Source organism: Argiope bruennichi, chromosome 10 (assembly GCF_947563725.1).
Source record: "Argiope bruennichi chromosome 10, qqArgBrue1.1, whole genome shotgun sequence".
Taxonomy (NCBI): domain Eukaryota; kingdom Metazoa; phylum Arthropoda; class Arachnida; order Araneae; family Araneidae; genus Argiope; species Argiope bruennichi.
In genome coordinates this window covers 81,828,809-81,851,605 of record NC_079160.1, presented here as the reverse complement: position 1 = coordinate 81,851,605, position 22,797 = coordinate 81,828,809, and the positions used below count along the sequence as shown (strand labels likewise).

Here is a 22,797-nt window from a genome sequence, read left to right as displayed (position 1 = left end):
CATTCCAAATTTTCTTTAAAAGTTTTAACTTCTGTGCATTATTATAAAAGTAGAAAATTCAACATTTAGAACAAATTTATCCACAATATTAGAATTTTTAATACAAATTTTCTTTTAAAAATATTATTACACCAATCGTATAATTAGAAATAATTGATTCTATTACCTTTTCAAATTTAGTTTGGCTACTTTCAATCAAAATTCTGATTTTTAGCATTAAAAGAATTAAATTGCTGTATGCATAAATAAATGTATTAAGCATTTATGAAAAAAAATTAATAAATTAGAATAAGAAATATATGTATTGAAAAAGTACTTTTTAAAATCATGTAATATTAATCAGCTTATGCATATAATTTTTAATTCAATATAAATCTTATTTTAACAAAACAAAAATTAGTTTTTATTAAATAGAAAATATTGAATATTTTGATGATTCCTTTAAGGATTTTTGGTTATCATACTTTCTTAACAGAGAATAAGCCATATTTTATCAAAAACTTAGCTAAAATTATATATATCTTTACAATGCATATTTTTACAAGTACGAATTATTCAATTTGAAAACCAATTTTAAAGAGTTCATCATGCACATTATCAACATTAAAAAAAAAAAAAAGAATGGACAAAACTGCAAGAAAGAGATTACAGATTTTTATTATTGCAATTTTTAGACCACAAAATATAAATGCTTTGTTGCTACTATAAATACTAACAAATAACAAAATCAAAGCATGCCTGCAGTTATAAAAAATGTTTTAAATGTTCTATAACACTAATTTATTACTTAATTAGGTAAAAATATATATATAATTTTTTAAAAACATCATTTAAAAAAATTTTTAGCTAATTTTTAAAAAAACATTTAGTTTTGTACAACAACAAACAAACAAAATATGAGCATTAAAATTAATAGTATAAAAAAACTAAAATACTTTCCAATGAACACAACCAAATTGCAAGAAATAAAATTAAAACTACATCGAATTTGTATTCCGAATAAAGCATCATTTTTAGCTTCCATTAAGAATTTAAATGAAACTTGTAAATTCATTTCATTACTTTGTGAAAACTTTAAATTTCCTTTAACAAATCAATAGAAGTTAGAATTTAATTATGAGTTAACATATTAGTTTCTTGCCATTTAATTAATTATAAATAGAAGACGCCTGTAGAAAATTCAGCTTTCCCATTGTTCTCAGCCACAGTCAATATTAATTTCTAGTCAAAAATTAGATTCATAAAACGTAATTATGAGCAAAAATAAATATATTATAACACGGTATTATTCTTTTATTAAAAAAGATCGTGCATAAATAAGGTCTGCCTTCATCATAGATCCAAACGACATTCGTCCACACTCCACCCTATACATTCCAAAAATGCGCTTCATTCTTGGCGGGTAAAAAAATTTTCAAATTTTGGCGAAAAAAGCTTTTCCGTAAGCAACCATACATCGATTCCCCCATTTCCATCACTACCGGAATGAAATCCGTCCTCCAGTGCTGCTTCCCCCCACTGCTCCCCCCTTTCAACTTCAAATGGGGGGTTCAAGCGTCCTCCGGTTAACGATTCTCTGTTTATACTTACTGCTGCATTGAGTGATCCGCGTATTTATATTCTGACAGTTTCACCGCTATATTGAATATAGTGAAAAAGCGTTGCTTTTTCCAGATATCCTTATTCTTAGATTTACAAGACCACATTTTCCTTTTCAACTATATTTAATTTGAAAATGGGTAAGTTATTTTCATTATGAAATGATATTGCTAACAAACCGAAACTTTCATATTGTCACATCGATCATAAAACTTGAACCCTGCAAAATAAAGAAGGGAGAAAAAAGTTTTATGTGTTAACCAATAGCAGATAAATTTTTCAAATTTTTCTTATATTGATTTTTATGGATCTATTAGATAATGGTTCTTGTTCTGAATGAGAGAATCAGTAATTATAATTTTCTACTTCAGTTTTGAAAGCATATTATTAGAAAAAATTAAATGCGTTAATTATGAATTAAAATTTACATTTCTCAAAAGCTATATCTGTGGATATTAAGTCTAAGAAATGTTTGATAGAAAATATTTTTAGTTATTGCAGACTTGAATGTTTACAGCAATTTAAATGGTTTTATTATTATTATTATCTGAAAATTTAAAAGTGATTTATTTATGAATTTTTTATCAAATGAGCGCTTTCATAAATGGTTAATATTTGGAAAATTCTGTCAAACTATGTTCCAATAAGGAAAGTGGGAAATTACATTTACTGATAGCTGTGCCTTTTTTAATTATTTTTGACCAAACTATTATTAAATTGTTTTACAATTAAATGAAATCCTTTCAAGCAGCTTTATATTTTCTTGTATAATTAATTAAATAATGAATATAAGGAACATTGAAAATGCAATTATGTTCCAACAACCAGCCTGTAATTCTTCTTCACCAATAAAAACATATGTAGTTATATTAGTTAATAGTCACATAAAAAATTCCTGCTAATTAATGTGTTAACTAATTTTGAACTATTATGACTACTGTTAATCATAAACTGTAAGATGTGAGTTAACTTATTTTAGAATATTGTGGCTATTTACTTATTATAGATATTATTTGCCTTTTATAATCTGTGATTTTTTTAGATGAAATATCTGATCAACTTTACAAACTGAATCTGGGGATAAAAGAGAACAAGACTTCATCAGAGATCCAGAAGATTCTTATGCAGATCAATAAACAGTTTTCTACTGAAGGTATATCTTTAAAGTTTTGCAATTTAACCTTTATTATTTTTTATTTAATTTTATCCTTTAGGGTGAAAAAAAATTTTCAGAATTTTTAAAAATTGTTTTTAAATATAGTTTTATACATTTTTTTTTTTAATTTCATGCATGAAGTATTATTCCTGTATTAAAGTTAAGGCATAGTATCAAAAATAAGTTCAAGGATTTTATAATCATACCTATATATATATATATATATATATATAAAATATTTGGATTATTTAATATAACTATATAGGGTGAGTTTATGTAAAGCATAGTATAGCATTGCTCTTAATAAAAGTTTTATAATTATTTGAAGATGCTTGAAGATTTATTAATTTCTTTACTTTTCATATTTGTGTAATTTAAAATGTGTTGTATATTTATAGGCTGTGATAAGAAAGCTGTTGTAGAATATTTGATAAAAAATGGAATTGTTGACACATTTTCTCTTATATTGAAATCCAGAGAACGTTTTTCTGCATCAACTTTTGCCCTTGTAGCAGAAATCTTAGCTGAAGTTGCTAAACTTGGTATGCAAAATATTTTTCCTCTTCTTTATATTTGAAAGGTGCAAATCAATTAATTTTGTAGACAAGATAATAAAAGGTGGGAAGTATGTTTATTGATTCTGTAATTTTTTAACATCCTATAAATTATTTCCTAAGTTATTGTCATTCTGAAATAAAAAATAAATTCAGTATAAATATATTTTTAAAAGTTCTACATGATTAACTTTATTTTATGTTGCTGTGTTAATAATATTTGATACTTTATGTTTTAAAATGTCAAAAATTAAGCATAATATAATTTAAAATTATATTAGGAAGATTTTTTTTGAAACTTTTTTTTTCAGAAAAGAGCTAGGTTACTTGATTGGAGAGGTGGCTTATGTATAGCATTACCATGCCAATGGGGTTTGTTTTGAATTCTGGATAAGACTTAGTTATTGTGTGAGATACAGAAATAACTTCTTTTGCTATCAATAATTAATTATTTTTAATCATTATTGTTTCAGATTTAGGAAGGCAAACTTGTAGTGATCCAGCTATTGTTGTCCCTTTATTGGAACTTATGTCAAATAATGACACTAATGTTGTACTTCAAGTCTGTCGAGCTCTTGGAAATATTTGCTATGATAATGGTAAATCTTTTAATAAAAGCATTTCTCCACTTTTTAAATTTGATATTTCGTACACATTTGATTCAGTTTATCATACAAATAATTATGAAGAAAATTATTTAACCATGCACAATTCAGTTGAAGAAACATAAAATTTAATTAATTTCTTAGCATCCGAGAGTTTTAATCATTAAACAAATTATATTAAAACAAATAATATTAAATTTGCCAAAGCATTTTTTATCAGTGTTGTCCTTTATATATGTCCCTTAATTTGTCCCTTATATATGTCCCTTAATTCCTGTATTATATTGACGTGCTATTATTAAAACAGATTAATCTTAAAAAATAATTGCATATTATTTCAGCAAAACATTTCTTTTTATAGATTATTTATGATGTAATTAATTTTCTACTGAAAATTCATTGATAAGAAGCGATAGGTATCTTTTCCTATTTGTTGGACACTTGTGTTCATCAGAGAGATGTTTGAAAGCAGATGCAATCTTCAATATGCAGTCACTCATTTCTGTTTTGATAATTGTTTTACTGCTAGAACTGTTACTAATATAATGATATTTATAAAAAATTTATTTAATGAATATTTTTATGATTTGTATAAGTTTATTAAATTCAAATTCAGTTTTTATAAAATTTAATTTGATGTGTAATAAGTTTATTTATATATAATAGGTATTTAAATCTTTAATTAAATATAGTGATATTACATATGAAGAAAGTTAATAATAATAATGAAAACTTTTATATTCATATGAAGATCAGCTGTATGGAATTTGATTGCATAGATTTCTGTTAATTATAGTGTTTTAAAATTACAGAAAAGAAATTAGTAGGTATAAATAATTTTCTATGATATGTTGAAAAAAAAAACCATATTAATTTGGGAAACAACTACTTTATAAAATACGTTAAAAATCAAATAAAATCATACTTTTCAGTTTTAAAATTATATTGAAACATACAGTATGAGCAGATAATTTTTTGGTCATTTTCTTACTTGTTACTCATTTCCTTTGTTTCCAGATACTGGCATTAAAGAAAGACGTCTTTCTTTCAATAAAACTAGAAAGCATACATATTATATAGAATATTTCAAATTTTGGATAAAATTTCCAATATGTTGAAAGTTACTTATTTTATCTTTATAAAAAAATTTAAACAGTTATTCAGTTAGTTACATTTCTAAAATAAATTTGTAAAACAAATAAACAATTATATCCTTCAAAGGAACAAAATGATTCTGTTTTATCTATAACTGAATAAATTGATGAAGAAATGTTGCTCTATTCTTCTCAGACAGAGAAGAATAGTAGTAGTTTACAGATAATATTTCAGTTAAATTGTTTTCCTTTCCCCCCCCCTTCTTTTTTTTTTTTACCTTGATTACAAAGTAGTGTGCTTCTTATATCTTTTATATTTACAGTTTAAAATTAATGCCAACTTTTTATATTGCTTTAGAGAAATATTAGCTGTTTATCGATATATTCTAACACAATCAATGATTTTAAATTTGTGAAGAAATATAAGATAGAGTTGTCAGTTTCTTAATTATTATTATTCTTCCAGATGCTGCTCGCAGTTTAGTTAAAGAAAATAATGGAGTGAATCGACTTATACAACTTTTAAGAAATTTATTGGAAAAAGAAAATCTTCCTGAAAATATGAGAACTATAGCTTCTGGCTGTTTGCTAAATTTGACGGATACTTATGGTGTGTTATATTGCGTCATTGTTTCTATTAATAAATTTTATATTAATTCATCTGTATTTTAATATAAAATTGTATCTTTAGAAGAAATTCAGGATCAAGCTGTTGATAATGGTATTCTTGATGTATTATTGCAATATCTAATGAAGTTCAGTTCTGACGAAGATGTTGTGACTCATTGTCTCTTAGTTCTCAGTTGTTTAGCTGATAGTCGTAAGTATATAATTATTTGCTCCTAAGTGCTGCTTATTTCTCTCATGGAATCTGAAGCAATATCTTTTTTTTGTATTATAAAAACAAAATAATAAACTTTGGTATATTTATTCTTTATAGATAAAGGTCGAGCCAAAATTCTGGATAAATCTGTGTTGTCATCACTTCTTAGTTTGCTAGAAAAACCTCTTAAAGATGATATTATGGATTCACTTTTAGAGTTATTTGGAAATCTGTGTGAAAATGGTAACATCAAATTTATATTAATAAATTTTTTATCACTAATTTACAGGAGTTATAGTCTGCTAACATTTTAAAAATAATATTTAATGAATTGAAAACCATCTAAAGATTCTGTATATGAAAAGTCATAAAATATTGCAAAATAAAGAAATAGTTTTTTAAATTTATTTATATTATTAATAAATATAAATTTATTTATAGATTTTTTTTTTTTTTTTTTTTTTTTGTTATACTAAGAATGAATAACATTTACATGTTATTCGGAGATAAAGTTAGAAGAAAATGTTGTTAAAAAGAAAATTTCATTAAATGGAAAGTTATTGAATGAAAAGTCTATTTATTCAACATTTTATTGGATGATTTTTAAAAATTATTTTTATATGTTTTTTAGATTTAGCTAAGCTTAGTTTAGCTCAAATGGGGTTATGTGATAAACTTGTTGAGATTGTTCGAAAACATATAAGTTCTGGAAGTGTTGTGACTGGTACCTTCAATATTTGTAAAACTGTCCCTGATCTTATCATTCTTATACTCACTGGTGGTAAGTATATTTTTGTTTGATTTAATTATTTTAATATAAAATTTATTATTTATTTTAAGTGTTCTAAAATGAAAGAATGCTTGTTATTTTATTAAAGAGAAAATGTGGAAAGATTTTTGTAAAGTATTGCATATTGTTTCTGTAATATATCTGTTGCTCATAACTCCAATACGTTTGTTTGTATTTAAATTAAATATTTGTATTTGGTAATGATCAGTGATTAAATTATATGAGGACGGATAAATATAAATGAGACTTTTTTTTTAATTGAAATATTACTTCTCAAAAAACACCATTGTTATTTTTCTTTAATTTAGCATCTAATACCTTTTTCAACATCGTTGGAGTTTCTTTATTTCTAGATTATAAAAAGGGGCTGACCATATAAAAAGTTATTTTTGCAATAAATTCTACTTCTTCATTGATAAAACATTTTCTACTCCTTATTCTTCATTGAAGCCTCTAAACACTTTGTAATTTGAAGGCGCTAAGTCTGGATTATGAAAAGGATGTTTGAATATTAATCCAGCATAATTTTTTTTTTTTTTTTTTGTGCTACACTAACTTTATAGAGTTTTGCTTTATCATGGAGAAGGAAAACATTCCAAATTGAAATAAAAATCCTTTGGACCAATATCTGATTTCATTTAACCGTAATACATTGCACTAATTATTAACCCTTAAAGGTAATTGTGGTGAATAGCATATAAGCCAGTAACAGCTCTTCTACCAGAGCAGCTGTTTTGGTATAATTGTTAAGTTATTGGACTGCTAACCCAAAGGTCCGAGGTTCTATCCTAGCACATCGTTACTGCTTCATTGGTGACCTCGGACAATGAACCTTCAACCTTCGTACAGCTGTTGTGATGCCATCTACCTGCAACCAAAGTCGTCAGACTCACTTGATGCAGCAAACTAAAGTTGTCAGACTCACGTGACCCAGCAACCCAAAGCCGTCAGACACACTTGGTGCATCAGCACCCACACACGCTCGCCATAACGCTTGGCGCTATTCAAACTGGGTACAGGCCCATTTAAAACAACAGCTACTAATAACTCAATACATCACCACTCAACAACCAAATCATTAGTCTCACTTTCGACTCACTGGAGGGAGAGTACTGTGGTGAATAGCATATAAGCCAGTAACAGCTCTTCTACCAGAGCAGCTGTTTTGGTATAATTGTTAAGTTACTGGACTGCTAACCAAAAGGTCCCAGGTTCTATCCTTAGATCATTCACTTACCACTAAAAAAAATCAATGTACATGTTACCTTATGAATCCAAATAAACAATAAAAAAATTCAGTAAATAACCTCTTGTTATGGAGCCAGATTTTCACTTTTTTTTTTCCTCATGCATCTTTAAATACTTTGAGTCATTTACATATTTGAGACCTCAATAAGATGTCAGTACCAAACTAGACATTCAGCCTATGTTTAATTCCAAAAGGTTAATATTTTCAGTGATTAAAAATTTCATGATTGTTAATTATGCATAATTGCATTAGATACTTTTTGTTTATTTTTCATGTTAATAAATGAATATATAATGTGATAATATAATGATGGTAAATGATTATTTAAATTTTGAACAGCTTAAAGATATATGTTAAATATATCTTTAGGATCACCATCTAAAGATATATTAAAAATATGTTTTTAATAGAGGTAGAACATATATCGACTGCAATTAAAAAGTCCCATTTTTAAATGATTTATCCTCGTATAATGAGAAATTTAATTTATTAAAAATTCAAATTGTTTATCTGAGGATATTTTTAATTAAATTTTATTTTATATAAAATTTTTCTATAACAGTTTCTGCTGTCGGTATTATCAAACTAATTTTACTCAATTATTTTCTTCATCATATATTGAATCTTTATCAAATTATTTTAATTATATAATTAAAATTGACTTTTATGTTATTTATTATTAACATTTCTTTGAATGTTTTTTTCCTTCTGTTTTTTATTAGATGCAAGTATGGAGCACCTTTGGAAAGATGGTCAAGGTGTGGTTTATAAAGAAACTCTATCATGGTTGAAAAGTAATGATGAAAATCTTCTAATTGCTGGGGCTTTGGCAACTGGAAATTTTGCTAGAAAAGGTGTGATATTTAACTATATTCTTCTGATATTCTGAGTTTGGCAGTTAATACTATTTACGATTCAGCTTACTTTTATTATATTAGGTATACAGATTTTTTTATAATTACTTACTTACATGCAAAGGAATCTAAATATATTAGTATTAGAAAGTTTCGATAGCGACTTTTAATTCTTAATATATGGCATGTATGTGAAATGCAGAAGAAAACAGTATTTGCAGGAACTTTTATTTCATTATTTTGTTGTTGAGAAAACTGTAGCAGAAATGCACTATTTTCATCTGTTACTCTGCATAGATGTTAATTTTTACGACCATTTGTTTCAGTTCATGCAGAGCATGAATTGGAGAAGGTACTATTTTTAAGAATATATTGAAAATCATTTTGGGAATGAAATTGCTTTAAAATAATCAGATTTATTTCATAAAATTTCTTTATTACTGATTGCTAGTGAGTATTATAATATTTGAAATAAAATATTTTGATTAATTTTTTATTTCATTTGAAAGCAAGCAAATGTATTTATTTATTTTACTAGAAAAAGGAGGACACATTCAAATATATACATCCAGTATATTAACTAAATTAATATTTGGTTCTAATTTCTTTGCATGTTTTTGCTTCCAATAATTTGAATAGTATTTATGCATTTGTTTGTAAAATTGAATCATTTTTTTTTTTCCTTCTTAATAGACAGTCACTGTATTCAAATGTTAGCTGATGGTGTTGTTGAACAACTGAGAACACTCTTAGAAAAACATTCTGGCAAGGATGGTGATATTAGGATGCAGCATGCTGTACTTTCCGCTTTAAGAAATCTTGCCATTCCTGGTTAGTTTAAATTATACTAATGTTTAAAGTGATTTTATTAATTGATTCTGATTTGTTCTAACTTTTTAATAAACACTGTTAAATACCTTAATATACAGTTAATGCATACCATAGTGGAGAAGCTCAATCCAAAGATCTATTAAAATCTTATTTTTGCTCCATCTATACTTATAATAAAGCTCAATGTCTGTGTGTGGTGACGCTCTACAGGCCAGATCGTTTGACCTACAGCTACCAAATTTGGTACATGTGCACCTTGGAGGTCAGGAATGTGTGCCTTTTTTGAATTTTTAATTAGAATTTTAATTATTAATTAAAAACTGACTTTCCCGCCAAAGAAAACTTCATTTGCCCATCGACAAGTGAGTAAGGCTTCAGTTTTTTTTCCCATTCTAATTAGGCTAGGCTGAATATTTTTCGGCCGATTATTTCAAACCATTCTGTTTATTTTCTTAATGCTTGATGCATTTAAAATTAAACATTGTTAATTAATCGATCTTTCAAATTGATTCTGAAGTACCTTTGAATTAAAATAAAACAGAATAAAGGAAATTAAAAATTTCCAATCTGCATAGCATTACCCCAACTGACATAGAAAAATTCATGCATTTGCATTACCATAACTGGTGGTGAAAATTCACGCATGTAAATTGTGTTCTGATTGTTGACAACTTTTTTCAATGGATACGGACTTGATTTAAATTATTTTAGGTTAGATGTATGCTTTTGTAATTAAATTGTATTTATGGTAGTTATATATTTTTTATATATACTTATATTTTTAGGTATATAGTTTTTTAAAAACCCGTTTTCAATCGATTATTTTAAACGATTCTGTTTATATTCTTAGTGTTTTATGCATTTAAAATTAAACATTGTTAATTAATCGATCTGTTCATGATGAATCTGAGAAAATTTTGTTGACGAATTGTTGAGATATTACATAAATTAAGAAAGATATTCTGTAGTGTCCATAAGGTTTAAATGCTCAGTGACTCTGTTTTCAATAATCATATTATAAAAAAATGCTTTGTTTCAGTAAAAAATATTATTATATTAATTGCATATTAATCATTTCCACTTTAATTTAAAGCTAAAATTCTACAGGAGCTAACAGAAAATTAGAGAGATACATATTAGGTTATGACTGAAGGCTTTTATTATGTTATGAGTGAATTATATGATTGTCAAAATTTGAAGTTTTAAAATATTTTGATGAAGAAGCTATTAAAGGAATTACATAAAATATTTAATTATTAAAATTTTAACGAGCATTAAGATTAGCGAACCGGCTGGTCGCCAAAAGCTTCTAGTTATTAAATATTTGTAAATAAATTTCTCTTTATGCCAACTTAATTAAAATTCATTCAATCCATGAACTTTTCCAAAATATAAAAGATACATGAATTAATGTTTTATTCTATTTATTATAATATGATATTATTCTGTAAAATTTGGAGAGCTTGGGTGACTTCAATTTTCAATGAAGATTAGTAAAAATATTTTATATAAGAATAGTGAAATAATTAATTATGCTGGGTTTTATACAAAATTAATAAAAATATTGCCCTTATTAAGCATTATAGATATTTACTATTTCTAAGATTTCAAAATACCACTTATTCAATTTGAGAAATTGCAAAAATAATTAAAGAACAAAAATTAGGCTCCTACTTCATTCTTAGCATGCTTTAACATTAAAATTTTTTAATCCATATAGCTTTACAAATACTTCATCACTTTATTTGATCAGGTCTGTTAAATGTTACTAAAATTTGATTTAGGTCTTCATTTGTAAAATTGTTTTTTTTTATCAGTGCTTAGAATTAAAAGATATTTTATAATCATTTTTTCTTCTTCTTTTTTTTTTTTTTTTCCTTTTCTCTTAAAGCTCAAAATAAAGCAGCTATGGTGAAGATTGGTATTGTTTCTAACCTGATTGATATGATGAATGTTGAAACATTCCCTGTTGTTTTTAAACTTCTTGGGACACTAAGAATGTTACTTGATAAACAAGGTATGTCTGTAAGTTATTATGTAACCTTAAATTATTTTATCACATTCTCCAAGATATATATTATAAATTATTGTTTTTAAACTGCTTTTAATATAAGATTTAGTTAATATAAGAATGTGCCCATTTAAAGAAATATTATTCTATTAGAGATATCTCAGATATGATTTTCACAGATTAATTAATTAATGAAAGCTATAGTAGAGAATTTTATACATATTGGCAGATTGCTTAAGAAGTATTCTTCTTATTATTAAGATAATTTGGATGTAAATATATAGTTATATTAAGTCTTGCTTCTTTAAAATAGGGTCTTTCTAATAATCACAAAACTAATTACTTAAATAGGTTTGAAATAGAAACAAATATTGATCTACTGACAGGCCAAAATGGAGCATGACATGGAGCAAAAATTAACTTCATAAAATAATTAATTTTGTGAAGCATAATGACCACGAAATAAAATAAGTGCAATTAAATTAACTGTAAATGAATAAATTTTTACAAAAAGTGCTTGAGATATTAAAAATATTGTAGTGTTATTATATATATAAAATAAAATTAATCGATCTCAAGAATCATAAAGTTTGATTCTGAAAATACTGAAATCTACATTTCCATTGAAATGCAATTGTAAATACAAAATAAAAATTATTTTGAAAGAAAATATTATCAATAATTTACAACTGAAGTAAGAATATAATGAATCAGTTGACCTCAGATTGTTACTTTTGTTACAATCCTGCATAGAAATAAAATGTAACTAAATGGGAAATTTGCCTCTCACAACTACATAATGTCCACAAACATTCAAATTGAAACTAATTCATTAATATCAGATTGAAATAAATGGTGTTCTACTAACAGAAAAAAATGCATTGCAAAAAAACAAAATTTAAAACTTTTGAATAGAAGCAAATAAAAAAATAACTTTTCTATCTTATAGGCCATTCATTGACATTTCAGTTTAAAGAAAATTAATTATTATTCATGTTCATAATCATTACTCATTCACACACATATCCCCCCCCCTCCCCACCTACCGCTATAACAGAAGTTAGCTAGATATCAGAAAGGTGATATGTACATTTCTATATGATTATTATATAAAGAGATAGTTTCAGTAATCAATTTTGATTCAGTTGATATTGTATATTTTTACCATGAAAAATTCTTGATATTCCAAGCATTATTATTGTCGTTTATCTACATAGGCAGTAACATTAAAAGAATGAATTTTAATTCCTTTGAAGAATTTAATTTTTTGAGTGGTGTTCTATGAAATTTTAAAATCAATTTAAAACTTATGATTTCAAGAATTGAAAGAATTTCTCCTCGCTTTTGCAACTGTGTCATGTGCATTTAAAGGCCTCTACATACACTGCAATAATTTCAGTAACTGTGATTATATTCACAGCAAAAATTGCTCTGCTTAAAATTTTTCCTGTGATTTATTTTTTTAATAAAAAAATTAATCAGTTTTAAGGAGACTATGACTTAGTCATAACTGTTTGTTAGTAAGGATTTTATACTACAGCTTTTAATATTCTTTATCAAAGGAAAAAAAAAAGTATTGTCTGTTTTTTCCATGCTTAACTTCTTTTTTTCAGTTTGTTTGAAATTGTGGGAAATCATTATTTATTATTATTTATTGTTGAAATGTACCAAATAGTTGTATGAAAAGATTTCTTTATGTATTTTTTGTTCATGAATATTATATGAAATGTAACTGTAAAGTAAAAAATTAAGAATATTTTTCGTTTTTTCCAATTTTAATACATTTGAAAGTAAAATAGAAATTTTATTTAATTTAAAATTTTTAGAATTTAAATGATAAATAGAATAACAAATTTAAATTCTATTTATTTTAAATTAATTTAATTTAAAGTAAGTCCACTCTCAATGATTTTTTTTTTAAATTTTAATTAAAGACTTTCATATATGTGTGTGATTTGCAGATTTAATGACAATAAAAAATTTGAAACTATTTTATTTAAAAAAAATATATGTGTAAAAATCTGCAGATTTTCAAAAATATTTATCTGCAAAATAGTGTAAAATGCTTGTTTTTGTTGCATATTTATTAAAAATTTATTTATTCTTCCATTTACATATATTCATGTTTCATGCAGAGGATGTTGCAAAAACAGTTGGTGAAAATATTGATTTTGTAAAAAGATTAGTAAGCTGGTGTGCTGTGGAAGATCACCCTGGAGTTAAAGGTACAGCATATTTTGATCAAATATCTTTTTTCCAATTAGGAGAATAAAGCAATAATAAAAATTAATAATATTTTTCATTAATAGTTATAATATCTTAGCAGCAGCAATAATAATGATTTTTGCATTGAAAAGTTAATTTTCGAGTACTAATGAATATTTAAGAGTTTTTTATCATCTGTGCTATTTTTACTTGATACTAACTACCTTTGGTGAATAGCTGGTTCATCAGCATTAAAATTTCCTTTTAAGTATTTTATATATCTAGTTCTTGATGGCTTCCTTAACAATGCAATTTTAAACTTAAAAATCTATTAGACATATAAAACATACTATTTTAAGAACCTTGCTCCATTCCATTCATCCTGACATTGCATCCATTCCAAACACATCAATGTAATTTCCTGTCATCTCATTCAAAATATAAACTTTAATTTGAAAAGAAAGAAAAAAAAATGTTTCAGTTTCAACTGGTATAAAAACTTACATGATGAAACTAAACATTTTTATTTGAGATATAAGAACAAATAATAGAATCTTTAACAGTGGGTTTTTATATATTGCAGAATATTTTTCATAATTTGTGTAATAATTTGATGGATTATTTAATAAAAAAATTTCTTTGATACAACAAAAGATTCTGCGCACTAAAATAAAATTTTTAAAAATTAATTTTTAAGTGATAAAAAGAATAAATTATTTTATACATCCAATTATTAATGAGTAGCAACATTTAAAAATGGCTGCACATTTTTAAAATTCATCATTGTTTATTTATAAAGTTAAACTGTAATTTCAAAAAAGTTTATAAAGAACGTACTTTAAATGAAAACTTACCTATTTTGGAAAAGTAAGTCAAAACTTTATATTTTCATCATCACCCTTTAACAATGTTGTTGTTAACAATCCCTTTAACAATGTAACTTTTTTATTACATATTTTTGTAAAGAACACTTAAAATGTTTTTAAAATTTGGGGGAAAATTATATAGCAAAAGATTGATATAACTGAGGAGGTAACTTTTTTCCATTCTATGATGATGTAAAAATCATTTTTATCCTGCGCTATTTTTTAAAGTTATCATGGGAAAACACTAAAATTTCACTTAATTTTTAATTGATTAAACCTTTTTAAAAATGTCTACAAGATATAAATTATTGCCCTCCCAAATGTAGATGTCCCAAGTTTAGTAGTTTTAAGTAAAATGGTTTGGCATCTATGGTGTCTGTACATATACATAATTGTTTATTTGTAGTAACAACAAACATTATCAGTTTAAATAATTTCTGTTTATTTGAATTTTTTTTTTTTTTTCATTTTTGGTTGAATTGGGTAGATATCTATTTTTGATAAGTTTATGCATATGTAATAAATCCATTTTTATCTGTTTTTTAACATATAATTAACTTTAATTTTCATAGTCTGAACTTAATCATCAAATCCATTGAAATTCATGAGCCACTCAAAAATACAGAATTGGTTATTTCTTATCAAGTTGTATTTCTATTTTTGGGTATTCTGTGTTTTGAAGTTACTTAAAAGGGTTTTTTTTTTTTTTTTTTTTTTTTTGTAAATTATTTAAATTCAAGGTTTTTATGTGATGTTCATGTTTATAGATTTGATGTTCACTTGATTGCATCAATATACTCTTAATTTTTCAAAATTATCATAGAATGACGCTATTAGTATTTTTTAAAAATCATAAAATAATCATTTATCATCTTTTACCAATTTAACAAAATTACAATAAAACAAACTTTCTGATGTTTTCAGAATGTCTGTCTTCTTTTTCATTATTATATAATTTTTATTATTATTAATAATAAATCTATTAACTTAAATAATATGATGCTTATCAGGTGAAGCCACAAGATTACTTGCATGGATTGCAAAGAATTCCAAAACACCATCTGTGATGAAGAATCTTGTGAAAGCTAATGCCTTACCTCCAATAATCTCAATGATGAAATCAGAGCATGTTGTGATGCAAAATGAAGCTTTAATAGCCCTTTCCTTGGTTGCTGTGAGTTGTTTAAGTAAGGGATATTTCATCTACTTTTGTCCCCCTCCCCTTTTAGAATGTAATATCTAATATTTAATTGCATTGTAATTTTTTTTATTAGTTTGTGCAATATAGAAGAAAAAAATTCTTATTTTCATTTTAGTAGAAATATTTCTAATAAATACTATGCTTATGGAAATATAGGAATTTTAAAGTTGTTAGTATTCACTAGAGAAAACGGTGATTAAAAAGACTAAATTTGTTATTTCTTTATTATTGTAATCGTTTTCTGAGGTTTTTATCTTTTGTTTTATAGGATTTCACTTTTGATAAGATGCTTAGTATTTCTATTAAAATTTGGTAAAAAAGTTTAAAATAATTTTGAATTCATTGAAAAAAATTAATGACTGATTTTAGCATTATGAACTTTTCCAAAATAAGATATTTTTAGTGAACTGTAATATTGTTTTCTGTCACAGTAAGAAAAGCAGTTTTATAGATAGTTCTGATGGATGCTGAATGGATTTTTGAGTCACTGACATCTGGCCTTGGTGATCATTTGGTGATGAAATTGAAAATTCCATAAATCACAAAAATTTTGAGGACAGCTCCCTTTGGATGTGAATTTCAGTGCTTCTTCTAGAAGTTTCTTTGTTCTATCACAGAAACTATAAAAAAAGTGGTAGTCAGAGCTGAAGTCAATATTGAGTCAATCAATATTAAATTAGTTGAGAGTAGAGGACAAGTCAAAAGATATGAGTTGTGAACTGAAGTCTCTCTCCTGCAATTTCTCAATTAGTACATTGTGCTGTTACAATGTTTATTACCAATTTGTTGCTTGTGTACAATTGTTTACTACAAGTACATATTTTGTGTACTCTTCAGCTGTGTTTTGGTATTGTGAATTCATGTTTTCATGGAGAATAAAACACCTGTATCTATTATCGAGCCTATTGGACTTTTTCATTGTTTGACCCTTGAATGGATTTCAGAAATATTTGATTACAATATATTGATTATTTAATGAATGATATGAATTCCTACTTTTTTTTTGACATGAAGATATAAATATTATTACCGATGCTTAAGTTTAATGCATCTAAAAAATTCATTTTCTCCGTAAAATGGGTACATTAAAATAAAATTTAGATGTCATATAGTACAATATTAAATCTAATTCTGTATTTCTGGTCTTCATCTGTTTTCTTAATTAATGTATTTGAAATGTTTGTTGCATAGAAAATGTACCAGGAAAGAACAGTTTATTCTGTTTCTTTCATTCTATTTTTTGACATGAAAATGAGTATTGTTATCATCAGTGTATAATTAATTTCATTAAAAACATGAATTTACTGAATTGCCATTATCTAAAATAGCTACAAAATAATTCATTCCAGAAAATTTTCAAATTGCTAAAGATAGAAAAGATATTAATTTTCTTTTCTTTTTTCATATCATGTTAGCCCATTCACCCAAACTGTTTAGGAATGTTTTAAAAGTTGGTAACAAAAATGTATAATGTTACAGTGTTAATCTATCTTCCCTCATGAAACAGGCACTTTTAAACAGTTATAAAATTCGAATTTAAAATCATCTGAATTTTTATTGTAATTTTCTCTATATTTCAAGACATACTAAAGACAAAATAAAATTCAATTACATATGAATGCATATATACTAGAAGAATGTGAATGCATATGCACTAGAAGCGCATGAACAAAAAATTATAATTTTTATATCCTCCTGATTCAAAAATGTTTTCACATGGAAAAAATTACAAGCAAGTTTGTTTTGTTTCTAGGCTTTCAACAATAACAAAGGCTGAAAAAATATTTAGTACTACTGAAAATTTTATTGAAGTGCTGTGCAATTAATATGCATAATATTCTCATTATGCACATCTTTACTAGGTGACATAGAAGAAATTGCAGGATCAACTGATCTAATAAATATTTTGTATCAAATATTGGCTGGTGATTTGATTGTTATTGAGCTCACCCAAAATGCCCTATCTCTTCTCGTTGTACTGATGTGTTCAGGTGAGCAATTTATTAAGTGTTTTTAAAATTACTAAATTATTTAAATAAGCTACAATCTGGAAATCTAAACAAAAATTTCAAAAGAATGAGTTACAGAACTAAAATATGTAAATAAATTGGAATTTTTATGTCATTTATAATGCATTTAAATTTTTTATTAATGAATGTTTTTCCCCCTTATTCATTATTATTTTACAACCTTCTTGTATAAGGCTTTCTTATGATACATTGTATCTTAATTTTTTTGTAGTAATGGAAGTATTTGTAATTTTTTGTTAAAGAAAATATTTTTTGCTTTTTACTATTGTAATAAAACAATGTTTATATTTTTCTATTGTTATTATCTACTTTTTTAATCAGATATATTTCATAATTCATGTTTACAAATATTACAGGTTCTCATATTAATTTCTAGATAGCACTATTCAATTGTCATTGGGAGTCAATTACTCTACTAAATTTCCAAATTCTAATACGAGGAAATGTGTAAAATACTTATTACAAAATTCTGTCTGTACAAACCTAAAACTGTCTTTTTTTTTTAACAATTAAATAAAATTGTTAAAAAGAAAAAGTAGAATAGTGCTCTATTGTTTAAGTGTTTGAAAAAGTCGAGGTGTGATCAGTCCCAGTAGTTCTGATATGGAATAAATTTTATTCAAATTCTCTAATACTTCAAAGTACATTTTTGAAGTAAGAGCTTTTTAAAAAATATATAACTTTTTATTTTATCAAAACTGATAAAAAAATACATTATAATAGTGTATTATTGATTCATAATTTTATTATATTATATTTACATTTATTTTACATGTGTAATTTTTCTTTTCCAGCAAAATTGAGAAATGCTGTTAATAGCACACCCATACGAACAGATCTGAAAGTCTTAAAAAATCACAATGACAAAAAAATTAGAGATCTAGCATCAAATGCAATACAGATGCTTGAGACTAGTCATGGCCCTTGAAAATATTTGTCAATACTGCAAATTGAAATTAAGATGTTGCTCAGTTCATTCTAAATAGGTTATGCTTATATTTTTTTATGTGTTTTATATTTATTTAAGTAGGTATGTTTAAAATCCTGAATCATTTATAGTACTGTATATGAAAATTGAACCTCATGAATGTAAAATACATTCTGTCAGTATTTTTTTTAGGTTTAAATGTTTTCAAGGAAATTTGTCAAGTTTAAAATACACTGTATTGTGTTTCAACCAGTTTTTTTTTTCGAATATCTTATAGACAGAGTAATTTTGCACACTTTTTCTTATATTCATTGTATTTAATTTTTCTGTACAGCTCGAACTCTATCATTTCTAGATTATTTTAATCATGATGTGCTCTATAAAACTTTTCATCAAATTAAGATTAAAAATGAACTTTTTGATAGTTAAAAAATGTTTTATGACAAAAAAGTTTTAATTCTTTTAAATTTTTAAATCTTTTACTTAGTGGGGAAAATTATAAAACCTACTTAAGCATTAAAAAGAACTCAATTGCTTGTTGTCATTAAAACCAAAATAGCAACTGGAAACATTGTGATCTTATAAAGTAAATTTATTTAGATGTATACAACATTTATTAAATTCTGTGTGAAATTTTTTGCAAATTTAATTCTGAAACTTCTATTGCAAAAGTTCCCAAACTATGGACTACAATCCATTAGTGGGTCATCAGTTAATTTTTGATGGTTCTCAATGAGATCTTGAGTATAAATGCATTATGCCAAAATATGCAAAAATGTAACGTGGACTTAAAATTACTGCATGCACATTTATTTATTTGTTTGTTTATTTTTTGTAAAATTACATTTAATAATTTATTTTTTTTCTTTTTGGTATATGAAACCCCTTTTAGAAAAAATGTATTGTTTCTTTCTGAAAAAAATTTTAAAATTCCTTGTACCAAGAATAAGGTGGGTCGCTGGATTCAGTTTCTAAAATGTGGTTTTCTTTGTTTAAAGTCTGGGAATCCTTTTTTAATAGAATTAGTTTTTTAATTTCTTATCCATTTATCTATCAAGCATATGTTTTTTAGATTAAAATTATACTAATATAAATAATAGTCAATATATTCTGAATCAAATTTATCCATTCTTTCTTTTTCTTTTCTATTATTTTTATGTTTAAAAATATTTTTCAAACTTTTATATTTCTGTTATTTTGAATAAACTTATTTAGAAAGATTAAACTATTCTCCACTTAGATTACAATTTTTTGAAAACTTTTTTAGATAATAATAAGTCATTTGATTTATTTTATTGATATATTTTGAAAAGTTTACAAAAAAATGTTATTTAATTTGAGAATATTTTTTCTGTATAATTATACAGTAGTTTTAACATTGATGAGGTTTGATTATTGTACTATGAGTTTATTTCGAACAAGAAAGTTTTTGTTGCTAGTTCTTTTAATTAGTGATATTGTAATTAAGACTGAATGTTATATATATAATTTCTATTTTTTTATGCATTTTTACTACTATATGTATTTATGTAAAAAAAAGTACATTCTTAAAATTTATTGTTATAATGATTAGTTTTAATATCCATTTTAACTGGGCAAAAGATTTTTGAAAAATAATTAGGTCAGTTTGCAGTCTTAATAGATTACAATTTACAAATTGCAATTTGGGAACACTTTTTGCTTTTATTTCCATTTTGTGTCTGATGTTAATGTTTCAAATCCTTCAAATGTTTCTATGTTAATAAGTAGAATTGCTTCTGTGTTGATATGTGTTGTATGTATTGAAACTGTGTACCATGCTTTCTACATCAATTATGTAATTTTGTTCTGTCCTTTATATGTGTTTATATTTACCTTGCAAAGCTCATGTTCCATGTCTTGCTTATATTGAGGGCTTCCTACAGTAAATCCAATGCTTTTATAATTCTAATGTCAGAAAGATTATGTATGGCTTCTATTAATTGTATATCAAGTGAGCTTACATGTTTTATAAACTAGTCAATCTACTTAATCTGAAACATCATGAAGATGTTAGTATTGAAATTTTTCTGAAACAAACTTCATAAATTTGGCATGAAAATGTTTATATTTTGTTCTAAAGATTTATTATTTGTATTTTTCTTGAAGAGGAGTGCATTTATATTATTAATATCTATACCTTGAAATTTTCCTCTCTTAGCTCAATTTTACATTATTTTTTATATACAATCACTATTAAAAGAAAATTTGATTAGATTTAGTGAAAATCTGAGTTTTATGCATATTTATATGCAAACATTAATAAAAGTTAATCCAACTTCAAATTTAGAATAAAAATAAAATATTCTATTAAGATTAGTTTTATATATAAATGAAAGTTTGGCTGAATTTCATGATGTGAAAAGAAATTTGTTTGGCAACTATGTATTTTCTCCAACTAGAACCAGATGTGGAAAATAAACAGTTTTTGTTGTTTCACATTTAAAAACACCTTTGAGATGTTACTGTCTGTAGTTATTTAAAAATATATTTATATAATTTTGTTAATTTTTAAAAGTCTGTCCTTTAATTCTTCTCTATATTATCCTATTTCTTATTGTAAAACTTTAAATACTCTTTTGAAAGCTTAAACTAGGCAATATTGAGTGTATTTGTCCTTTCATAATGATTACTTTTTAAAAGTTGGATCTAGTATGTATGCAATAATTGATATATATTTTTAGTTTATGTGTTTTATATGTAACATTATTTAGTGAAAAGATATTTAAACTTATTTTGAGCTAATGGCTTTGTGGAAAAACATATGCAGTTGACTCTTAGTAATCTAATCATAAACCTCTTTTGCCTTTCCTGCAGTCCAATGTTTTCAGAAGTGAAAAACATTAAAGGGAAAACAAGTTATTGCATGCAGATTTCAGTGACGGCATGAAGTAGACCATAGGCTTTGAATTATATTTTGTTATTTTATTATATATAGTATAATTTTTAAATTTTCTAGTAGCACACTATATTTTATGATTTGAAGCAATATTTTTAAATAATTTAATACCATACAATATTGTGCAACAGGCTGTGCTGCCTGTGTTTTCAATATTTTTCATAATATAGATTTTTTTTTAATTAGATATTTTATGGCAATATATGTAGGATTACCAGGAGTTAGTTGTTTGCATAAAATAATGACTTTTTCAGTATTCTTATAAATTTTTCTTTCTTTTTCTTCTTTTCCATCATCTTTTGTTATTCATATAAATTAATAACTTCTAATCATAATACCTCATCTTCATAATTTGCATATATAACCAATAAATATTTCCATTGTTAACATTTTTGTAAATTTTTTGTTTTAATTTCTAACAATCATTTTATTTAACACTTTTTATTTTTTTAAATAATTAGTTAAAAGAAAAATGCATTATTATACATACAATTTGAATTATGGAGAAGATTATATATTTACTAGTTCTGTTAAGAAAATTATCATGCTAGAACTTCAATTTGTTAAAAACTTACTTTATTTTTTTACTATTTTAATATAATTTTAGAAAATGTATTAAAAGTTTCTATTATAAAATATGTAAATGTATTTTTACTCCTCAATTTTCATCTTATTAATTGTTGTTTTGTCAGTATTATTGCAACTTAAGGATTCAATTGTACTCTTTAACAAAAGTGGAACTGAAACGATTGAGTTGTCAGCTCTTTATTTTTTTTGTGCGTTTATGAGTGAAATCCTGTTAGTAAACATTGCTTAGAAATTAATAAAAGCCTTCCATTTCTTTTGGCTGCTAATGCCTCCTAAAAATCTGTTTGTTATAGTTTTATTTATTATTTTTATACTTTTAATGCTTAATTGTTATTATATTTATATTATTTTTATGTAATTTGTTAAAGATTTGTGCTGTACATTGACACTAAATCTATTATCAAACTGCTCATATGAGATTAAAAATAAGTAAAGGTACTCGTCACAAGTGATATCTGTTAAATCTATGATAATTACCAATTTAACATTTGCTTTA

General features: G+C 24.9%; 1 protein-coding gene across 2 annotated transcripts; it reads left to right on the top strand.

The window, feature by feature from the left end:
- The first annotated feature begins 1,386 nt into the window (after positions 1-1,386).
- On the top strand, positions 1,387-19,065 carry LOC129988722 (rap1 GTPase-GDP dissociation stimulator 1-like). Of its 2 annotated transcripts, XM_056096990.1 has the most exons (15): positions 1,387-1,739; positions 2,642-2,752; positions 3,154-3,297; positions 3,783-3,908; positions 5,475-5,618; positions 5,700-5,828; positions 5,949-6,074; positions 6,463-6,612; positions 8,593-8,724; positions 9,418-9,555; positions 11,447-11,572; positions 13,702-13,791; positions 15,648-15,824; positions 17,701-17,829; positions 18,663-19,065. In XM_056096990.1, exons 1-15 carry the CDS (start codon positions 1,736-1,738, stop codon positions 18,794-18,796), a joined length of 1,860 nt encoding a protein of 619 aa, XP_055952965.1. In that variant the 5' UTR covers positions 1,387-1,735; the 3' UTR covers positions 18,797-19,065. The 2 variants fall into 2 exon arrangements, with proteins under 2 accessions (XP_055952965.1, XP_055952966.1); XM_056096991.1 differs by lacking the exons at positions 17,701-17,829; positions 18,663-19,065 and adding an exon at positions 16,270-16,551.
- The last annotated feature ends 3,732 nt before the right edge of the window (positions 19,066-22,797 follow it).

Excerpts from the sequence above, each read along its gene's own strand:
- LOC129988722 (XM_056096990.1), top strand. Across the intron at positions 6,075-6,462 it reads TGGAAATCTGTGTGAAAATG|ATTTAGCTAAGCTTAGTTTA; the intron begins GTAACATCAAAT and ends TATGTTTTTTAG. Across the intron at positions 13,792-15,647 it reads AGATCACCCTGGAGTTAAAG|GTGAAGCCACAAGATTACTT; the intron begins GTACAGCATATT and ends GATGCTTATCAG.